Source organism: Ostrea edulis, chromosome 1, assembly GCF_947568905.1.
Source record: "Ostrea edulis chromosome 1, xbOstEdul1.1, whole genome shotgun sequence".
NCBI classification, from domain to species: domain Eukaryota; kingdom Metazoa; phylum Mollusca; class Bivalvia; order Ostreida; family Ostreidae; genus Ostrea; species Ostrea edulis.
Genome location: NC_079164.1, coordinates 14,432,759 through 14,443,381, shown reverse-complemented (window position 1 = coordinate 14,443,381; position 10,623 = coordinate 14,432,759). Strand labels below are relative to the sequence as shown.

The 10,623-nt window shown below is 33.7% G+C and overlaps 1 protein-coding gene and 1 long non-coding RNA gene across 2 annotated transcripts; one reads left to right on the top strand and one right to left on the bottom strand.

The window, feature by feature from the left end:
* Positions 1-642: 642 nt before the first annotated feature.
* LOC125661004 (NADH dehydrogenase [ubiquinone] 1 beta subcomplex subunit 9-like) lies at positions 643-9,520 on the top strand. The gene is made up of 4 exons (XM_048892838.2): positions 643-819; positions 6,013-6,149; positions 8,836-8,891; positions 9,182-9,520. The coding sequence occupies exons 1-4, from the start codon at positions 689-691 to the stop codon at positions 9,332-9,334; spliced, it is 477 nt and encodes a 158-aa protein (XP_048748795.1). The 5' UTR covers positions 643-688; the 3' UTR covers positions 9,335-9,520.
* On the bottom strand, positions 2,045-2,875 carry LOC130051221 (uncharacterized). Its single transcript, XR_008799636.1, has 2 exons — positions 2,730-2,875; positions 2,045-2,288 (listed from the first exon to the last, which is right to left on the bottom strand). It is a non-coding gene; the product is annotated as an uncharacterized LOC130051221 (long non-coding RNA).
* Positions 9,521-10,623: the final 1,103 nt, after the last annotated feature.

The window sequence follows — 10,623 nt, the reverse complement described above, 5'->3', positions numbered from 1 at the left end:
ACGATGGAGAAGTTGAAATCACCCCGTTTGTCATCAAGTTGAGTTGTTAGTTTGCCGTTAGCAACTATTTTCAATAGAATACCTGAGTAACGAAGCAGATGTGGAAGACTCTATGGTGTCTTTTATTTCGAGTTCACTGGGATATATCAAATCGACATATGAATGAAAATTATCAATGTTTATAAATAAAACCTCGTCGATAAATCTAAAAGTTGAGTTGAGGCCACAGCAAGATACTTTTTTTCCCCTCATGTTGAAGCTTTTGAATAATTTCAAATCATGCCATGATATTCTATATTGTGCGTCCAAAAATACCTACTAATTCTCGTGTTGCTATGTATCCATACAAGTTTTTTCAGTTTAAATCAAGACTCGGGTACAGTTATCTGAATCTGCATACATGTATATTCCGAAAATATTTGCCACTTTGCACATCATGTGTCATGTAGTCCTGAGGTATTGAAAGTACGAAACATTTTCTCTGAAAAGGCATCTCGCTTTTTTTTCTTTTCTTTTTACTTTTTTATTATCTCAAAATGAATGGTTATCTTTTAATCACAAGCTCTAATGAAATATCAAACCAAGATGTTACCTGTACTGTAGTCCGACAGCGCGCGAGCTTCCAGGCTAGCAGTTTAGGCTCACGCAAGTCGCATCAACCTATCGGGATCGGGATCCAATATCAAATATGGCGACCTGTAACAAGGCAGCCACAAGAATCCCACAACATCTCAGATATACCTATCTGTCGCATGGACAAAGGGTATTAAGATACTACAAAAGGGCATGTCGAAACTTTGAAGCAAATGCAGGTCATCCGTAAGTCATCGTAAACTGAAGGAGATGGGTGCTGTGTTCGCTTAACCTTAATGTGTATCTGCATGACATTGAACAGGTTGGGAACACTTCCCCTATAGCGAGATATTCTCGCTAAAACGCGATTATCCCTCTCTAGCGAGAATAAATATATCGCGTACAACAGAGAAAAACACCCGCGGAGTACATCTTTTCATGATTCACGTGAAAAGAAGAAAAAGTGCTAAAATGTTTATGAATCAAAACAAAAACACTCACGATGTGTATTGGATTTCAGACTGCTTCCCTCTTACGCAGCAACTTTGATATGCAATTTCATGACTATGTTGTCAATTTCATAGAAACAATTCGTATCATGTTGAGTGCGTGTCGCACTTATTCAGCATTGCACGGGATTTGCCATTATTTTCAATAAAGACGCCAAAACTCCTGTTTATGGTAATGTTTATTTCTCGCTAAAGAGGGATAATCGCGTTTTAGCAAGAACATCTCGCTATAGGGGAAGTGTTCCCAACCTATAGACGTTTAATTCATTTCACATTCCACTTACTGGTAAATGATATTAATATAAGTGCATTCCATTGACCTGATGATAATTATGAAAGAATTTTAGTTAAAATGTCCAATGAATAAATACTCTCCATTTCAAAACAAAATCTCTTGGTTAGACCTTCACCATTTTAATATTGGTGACGCTATTAAGCATAATTATGATGGGGTTTTGGAGTGAATATTGAATGAAACTATCTGACCACCTTACTCAGTGACATGCAGACCACATTTTATACTATCCTAAAGATTGTGTACTTACAGTAATGTCTTGTCATTCGGGTCACCTTTGCAGGGCTCACACTGGACCAAAATTTTGTGTCGCAACCTGGCGCGCGTGCATCGACTCATACACATTTACTGTAGATCTATATTTCATGTATAATATTCAAGAGGCATATACAACATATCATATATCTGATTATTCTTACACAATTTATACAACATAGCTTTGTTTAGCTTTTATCACAAATCACTATAATTATTAGGATATTGTGAAAATCGATTGTATTTCAGCAGATTGCTTTTTAGTCAGTCTGATGACATTGCAGCACAATCATGGTTTTATTTCTAAATATTGTTTTTGGCTATTAAGTTGACTCAATTCTATTTCATACCAGAAAAAAATAGGAGTATTTCATAGCATATAAACTGGCTATATTAAATAAAGACAAGAAATGAGTTTCTAAATGTTTATTAATCATTTTAGTAGTGTAAATGACATATTACTCATTAAATTTGCAGTCTAGAAAAAGTCACTGATGACAAAGTTACTGAAAATTGATTACTGTAATACATAACACATGATCATAGTTTCACATCACATTTTCACTGAATAATCCTGTTTTCATCTTGAAATCCAGAATGACAAAGTGGTCGTTTGGTGAATCTCATCATGTAGAGGAGAAGGGACTTCATGAAGTCTGAAACAAATTTTAAATGGCTTAAGATGATGTGAAGTCAAAAGATGACAGGATAGCAATTTCAGAAGCACCTACTGTTTTGTGTTTCCTCATGGCCATTTTCTAAATAGATCAAACTAAAGAATAATGCAATTTCCCAACATTCCTCTATTTATACACTATACTAACGTCAAATGGATTAGAAAATATAACTGAACATTCTAGTTTACCTTTCTAGATGAAATCGCTTTTGTACTGTGATGAACCGACAAATTAAATTTTAAATATTTTTATTAACACGGAAGTATCTTCCATTGACTAGCTTGTGTGCACAATCACACACTTTTTATTCCATCCAGTACAAAACAGGTAGCTCCCCAGTAATGACTCGGGGTATCTCTATAATTACGATATGTACTGTAGGCAACTGGCACGCGCAAAGTTCATTTCATTCACACCTACCTGCACATAGAGGATCAACCCTTTGTTTTGTGTAAACTGCTAAATAAACAAGACGCCCCTAAGTCTTATTGTTCCCATGCGACAGGGTATCCACATTCTGCACAGGTAAAACAGCCATGAGGCTGTTTGGATGCCAACAGCTGAAATTCAAAATGGCGCACGAATACTAAAATACGAAATGTCCGTGTCGCATTTCCGGAATTTCTGTCGCATATTTTTCTGAAAAATCGCAAAATGCGACAAATGCGATGGGCAGCGCGAGCCCTGCTTTGTTCAGAGCAGAATCATTCAGGTAAATGTATCGTCTACAGAACTTAATTGCATCTGTTAGATCTTGATACACTGTACATGTATAAGCAACCAATACATTTACTTCATTGCTTTTAATATGTATACGGTGTGACCGTTGAGACGAGCGAAGACCCATGACATCTTACAACACGACTTTTGGCATTTCATTTAACGCGGGAAATATAACGCGGTTGAAGTAAACAGTGCATTGTGACATCATCATTAGCTGCGATATTTTTTTCTTTCAAACCAATCAATTATCCACAACAAAACGTACGGAGGTATGGGAAAGCTTCTTTGGAATTTAAAATCATTTGTGGTACTTTCCAAACTATTTATTTGTTTTATCTACGGGGTTGTCAATGAAGTATACTGCAGTGACGACGACATTTTTCCGGAGGCATTATGGGTAGTCCCCATCATTTTTCATCTGATGAAGAGCAAACCATGTGACTCAATTGCATAATCATTGGAGCGAGCTCGTCACTTCGCGATGGGAGCTTTGCTCGCTAATAATATTTTACATGTATAATTAATTGCAAAATACTAAAAGTGAACCATGCTTCAGTGCAGTACTTGTGTTTATTCAGTCTACCTGTACCTTAATACATGTATATCCATTTATTGAATGACAGATAAGATAAGTTTATTCCAATTTTGGACCCAGAGGGCATAACAGTAAGACAGTTTATAAAGAAGGAAATTCAAAAAAGAAAGAAAGTTTACAACATTAACTACAGGTTACATAGACTGCAAACTGCATGTGGATGCAGCATGTTGGGGAAGCAAGTGTACATACATATATGAATTGCTAATCATGTATATATACAAGTAAATGGACAGTATCAGTATTATACCAATATATGAATAATAAACTACAATCATTTTTGTAGTTTTAAAGCATCACTTTTTTTTTCTGAAAGTTTTCACTAAATATTCACTCAATTTGACAATTACTGGTTTGTCTTCATTAATCATTAACCAAGTAAATTTGTCCTTATTTGTTAGATAGATAAAAATTTTGTTGAGCTTGTATATACCATTAAAAAACATATTTCTCTCTTCAACATAGAATGGACAATCAGTAAGGAAATGAAATTCATCTTCTACACAATTAAGGTTACATAATTCACATATTCTTTTGTTTCTTTCTAAAGAAATCTTCTGGCCAGAATTGGTTTTTGTAAATTCATATCTTCCTCATTCAATTCGAAGGTCATGTGCACTAATTCGAAATCTACATAGAGTTTTTCTTAATTCTAGGGATTCTAAAAATATATAACTTTCCATAGTAAAGTTTTCTTTATACGAAAAATATGTTGTGAGTTTTCCTGATTTCTGACCCTCATCACGTCGTTTTGACCATTAAAGTAAAAATTGTTTCCGTACCTGATTCTTCATTTGTTTTTGAAAAATGAGAATTTAAGATTTTTACAATTGGGTACCAAAATGCCCATTTTTCCCTTAAAATAACTAATGTTTTTGTACCAACAATTTATATTATTTGAATTCAGATTGATATTCTCTGTATAAGGACTGTATAACAGGGATGATTCTGGGCAATTCTCAAGTCTATGCTAATATAGTAAAATACTTTCGATTATAGAGCAGAACATAGGATATCTACCCAATTCAGAGATTATTGCAATATTAGTACTTCTTTTACCGGCACCCAGTAGATGTTTACAAAACTTAATATTCAGGTTTTTTACCTCCCAATTTTTAAAGATATCATATAAATCTCTGTCTTTTTCCAGCATGCGTGCTGAAAGTGTTCCCCATATCTCGCAGCCATACAAGGCGATGGGTTTTACCATATGGTCAAAAAGATGCAAAAATGTTTTAATTGGTGGATCGATAGATTTGATGTCTTTATAAAGTTTGAATGAGGCCTTAAGAGCTTTATTGTATAGATCAGATTTTGCTTACTTGAATAAACCACAGGAGGATAATATTACTCCTAGATATTTATATTTGTTAGTACATTCAATACATATGTTACCAAACACAAAGTTTTCTTTAATTAGGTGTCCGCATTTATTAAAAATGACTACTTTTGTCTTATTGGTATTAATTTCTAAGCACCAATCGTTGCAATATTTTTCAAGTAAGTTTAGTTTGTTTTGTAGTCCATTACATTAGCTGACCGTATCTGTATGACAGAATATTGTCCCAATTAAGTTATCATCATAAACTTCTACCTCTTTGGTCAATCACCACTATCGTGTAACTACGCTATGATAATTTTCACTTACCGGTATGTCTATTTATACACACCAGTGTTCGAAATTAACCATAGACCGATAGACCGAGTCTATGTCAAATGACACCGGTTTATGCCAATTGTAATTGGGGTAGACCAAATTGTCTATGCCAATTTTCTAGATTTAAAGCATAAGAGTTATCCCAAAAGTCGACGTCTGATAAACGTTATGAGGAAAGGAGGACATTGTTATGGAAATGGAAAGAAAATATGCTTTCTAAGTATACATTAGAAGTAAATAATAATGTTTTGAATTTGTGTTATTTGTTTTCAATGTTGCGGTCTATGCCAATTCAGTGAGGTCTATGTCATCTTGTTTTGGCAATAGACCTGTGGTCTATACCAAGTTTTGAACCGATTTCGAACACTGTTACACACAGAAAATCATTGGTGTCCAGATTAACAAGAGTCTTCTGTATGCATCTGCTCCTGATAGAGCAATAAGTTTGAATTATATGTAATGTACTTCTAACATGATCAAGCCTTTCAATTTATCAGGAGCAGATGCACCAGTCACATGTCTATAATTATGAATACGACATCCTTAAAACTTGTAAACATTCATTACCAAAATATTATCACTATTAATTATGTATTAGTCGTATAAACACTTACTAGATGAATACAATGTAATAGTGTATATGAACTCTGCGGAACAACTTTCATTATAGTTAAATGTTGATGATTAATATTAGGCCTCTTTCTCTCATATTTCTTTTTCATCCATAGTCTTGATGCAAGGATGTCCAAAGTTGAATTAAGAGCGAAGATCGATGCAAATAAATATGAGGCTGATTATGTTAAAGCTGCCAAAATGTTAGAGGAAGCAGAAGCGGATATACTCACAAAATGGGTATTCCCTGCCAGTAAGTACACATATTCTTACACTTTGTGCTTAAAGGTTAAGTGTAATAAAAATAGATTTGAAAATAAAGTTTATAATTCATTAAAACCCGTTTTGTAAAGTTTATTGATGTGTTTATTTTTTTTTAAAATCCAGGTAAATGCGCAAAATACCTATTCCAAAATCGTTGTTTATAGAAACGAATGAAGGGATTGTCACCCTTTCTTATGACGTCATCTGAGACAATTGTAGTTGTTTACGCTTGTATATCATCGTTTTAATTTCTGTGAGAAATTGCCAGTTTTAGCAACACCGTGGATAGTGACGATGAAATACCGTAGATACAATTGAGTTTAGGGATTCAACCTTTATAATGTTTGTACCTACACCCGTTTCGAAACCATCAGATAGTAATATTTATATGATATATACATTTATATGTTCGACAAATATCTCATTGGAATCTCATTTAGAAATTATTTAACGGGCCAGTCCATAGAAAATTGGGAATAATATTGGAAAAAAATGTTCTATCAAAAGATAACCTTTGTATTTTACACAATCGAGGCTAATCAAAATCAGACTTCATAGATACTAGCCATATACTCTATTGTAGCGATTGTGAGCGTATTTAACTAGATTGACTCTCACGTTTGTATTTTTTTTATTATGGGATTTATTTGTATGAGATTGATCAGATTCAAATTAAAATGTGTTTAGCTAGATATATATTTAACTGAAAAATGCCTTTTTGAAAAAAGAACAACAAAAGACAAAAGAAAAAAACTTATTGTGCACAACGTTATTTGTACCCCCCCCCCCCCCCCCCCCCCCCCCCCCCCCCCCCCGCCCCCTTTTTAAAAAAAAACAAAAAACCATTTACATGTAGATACAATATCATAAAATGTAAATTAGGCCTATTAGTACATGTAATTTCTTCACAACACACGTCAAATGCGAAATTGATATATTACGGCACAAAGTTAACGAATTGTAGCATTTTGAGGTGTGAAATGTTGCCTTAATGATTCATGATATATATGTAGCACATTAGGAATGTAGCATATTAGGAAAAGGAAAAACTTGTACTTGTTTTCATAATGAACTTGAAAAAAAAAAAGCTTTGGAAATTGGACTGACCTCGCAATAAATAAGGTTTTATCAAAATGGGTTTTTAAAATTAAATTCATTTCCATTTTTACTATATTTTATTTTTTCAATATATATATAGTGAAGAAATGAAATGATGACGATGAGTCCCTTATAAATATAGTATGAGTACGACAATATTCGAAAGATATTTCATTTAATAAAAGAAATAAAATCAATTCGAACTAGGTAATGGGTGACATTAATTTTTATGTGCAATCGCAAACCTATTGAATACAATGTCGCATTAAAACATTCAGTGGTGGATGTAGAGAGGGGTGGATTGCGTGCATCCCCCCTTTTTGGGTTGAACTTTTTATATAATTAAAATACATCCCTCCACTTGTTTTGTAGGATGTCCAGTTAATCATCACTTTGCACTTTGTTTGGATGATGCGTCAGGGTTGATGGAAACCTGATCCTCGTTAATTAAAGTGTCACTCACTGATCCTCGTGGCTTGTCACAAATCTCAGTGTCTCTTTTCAGTTTCAGTATCCAAATTCTTCGAAGTTTAGTATCTTTTGGGAAAAGAAATATACTTAATCCCTGTCCCGATTTCACATTGCAGTTCAAAGCAGCGCATTGTACCATAAATACAGGACTTTTCTATGTAAACACTATAAAACCCTATCAATGCAGTGGAAAGTTGTCTCAGATGACGTAATAAGCTACGAGCGATAACTCACGTCACAACACATTTATCGATCGCTTAGGTAAAAGTTTTATAGCGCCGTGTAATTCACGCCAAGTGATTTTTATCAAAATTGCCATGAAAATTAATCCATAAGTGTACGACAAACATTTTTCTGTATAAAACTCAAGTTTTAGGAAAATCACCGTACTTGACCTTTAAATGACTCATCCTATAAGAATTATTTATATACTGCACACATTACATATAATTAGTACATGTACTAAAAATCTGTTATGTAATTCTTCAGTTGTAATTCTAAAGAAGATTATCATACAATTTAAAATATGATAAATGTATAATGCATGAAAAACTATGTCAAGTCTGACATGCTTTTCTTATGTAAATCATAAAAAATGAAATTTTTCAATAATTGATTGCAATTTTATTTCTTGGAATTATTAACAAATTCTTAATATGTAGCATAAACATTTTTGTATTCAGAGATATTCATTTTATACTAACTCAAAAGTCTAAACAAAATCTTGCCTTGTCCTAATTAGTAATTACATGTAGGTGAAAAACATAGTTAGAATGGCAAAATGAAGTGTGCATTAATCTGAAAACCTACTATTTATAAGATACAGTGAAACTGGGTCAATATGTTCAGAAAAATGCTATTTTGAAGAAAACAAATTGCCCCCCCCCCCCCCCCCCCCCCAAGAAAAAACAACCCACCACACAACCAAAAATTGACAGAATAATTTTTGTATGTCTCTGTACATTGTGCACAAAATTGCATGTTCATTATACAGGTATTCAAAGTGTTGATATAAGTCTACTTAAAATCAATAGATTTTAAATATTTTGTGGTTCAATAAATGTGTATCATTATAATTTAAGTTACTGTCAATTTTCCTTTTTCAGAAAATTGGTCTCCTGGTGGAACATGTTATGGAAGATACATTTATTTCCCAGACTATGTAAGTTGTGAATTCTACAATATGGTTCTGGTTAAAGAATTACAAGGATATGTTGCTGATAGTTAGAAGAAAAAAATTGCAAATACAGTAAAACATGGTTACAGCAAAACCGCTTATAACAAATTCACACTTAACAGTGAAGTGACTTTTATTCCCTGTATTTTTTAAACATATTATGAACTTACTGGTTTTACCAAATTAACTTGATAACAAATTGAAATTGTGTTGGTCCTCAGGACTTCGCTATAAGTGTGTTTTACTGTTTTGATGAACTATAATGTACTTTTCAGTTTGTTGACTACTGGCATCCTCTGGAAAAGGCCCAGTACCCAAAATACTTTGCTACTCGGGAAATCCGGAAAATGGAGTATATCATGTGGTGGCAAAAGAAATACGGAACGGGGGCAGGGGAGGAGACTGAAAAAAGAGAACCAGCACATTAGTGGCTGGAATCTGTAGACAACAATTACTCTTAATATTTCAGATTTTCATGGACACTCTTGTTTGTACATAGTTTTTCAAAGCAGACTCCCAGCATGCATTCTGAAGAGAGAACTGACATTAAACCGTGAATTTATAGATTGTTATTTTGCAATACTTTTTGCAAAAGTAAATTGGTCCAGACATGACTATGATTTACTTGTTATTTAAAAATCCATCTCTGAAGGAAATTGGTTGGTTGACTAGTTGTGTTATATGACCATCATCAGAAGAAATCAATAACAGATTACTAAAATGGAATGGAAGGTAAATGCAGTTACACATCTGTAATGAACCTGTTCCACTTCAGTGATCAGAGCCATTTAGGAAAACGTGTCAATCACCCAATAAATATCGCAGCATTTTCATTGATGTTGGATTTCAGTATTTTATACCACTAGTTGAACTGCGACACAGAACTTTATAAATATCTTAGGAATCCACCATTGGTAAGGCTCTGCGATAAGTGGTGCCTTATTATCATCAGTAAAAAGTTTATTGATTATTTATTCAAAAGAACAAATGTGATTCAATGAGGATTTGCTTTACTTTATTCATACATTAAATACTGATTGAAAATAGAATACTGGTATACACTTTATAGTATAGTGGATCTCCTAGCACGACCTCCAATAAGTTTTCCTGATGATTTTAAACTCCATTTTAAGTACCATGTCATATACAGCGCTGATAAACTGGTACATACACTTACATGAAAAGGTTCAGAAAATCCAGTTCTATATGGAGGTGAATTTGATTGGCTTTTTGAGTCACCTGAGTAAACTCAGGTGACCTATTGCAATCGGTTGTCATGCGTTAACAATTGAACATTTTTAACTTCTTGATAACTACCTGTCCAATTCTTTTCAAATTTGGTATGAAGCATCTTTTGGACAAGGGGGACATAAATTGTTAATTTCAGGTCTCTAGCACCCCTGGGGCCTTAGGGGCGGGACCAAAATTGACCAATTTTCAAAAATCTTCTCAACAACCGCACGTGTAAGAAAAACTAAATGCATGGTGATGGAAAGCAGGAAGGCCTCTACCCAAATTGTAAACTTCATGACCCCCAGGGTAGGGGTTCTGACCCCAGGGCGGGGCCAAACTTTGTATTATATAGTGTTTATGTGTAAAACACTTAAATAACATCTTCTTTAGTGTTTTTGATACTATATTGAAACTAAATGAATATTTAGAAAGAGCAGGTAGTCCTTTACCAAAATTGTAAATTAGATGATCCCAGGGGTAGGGA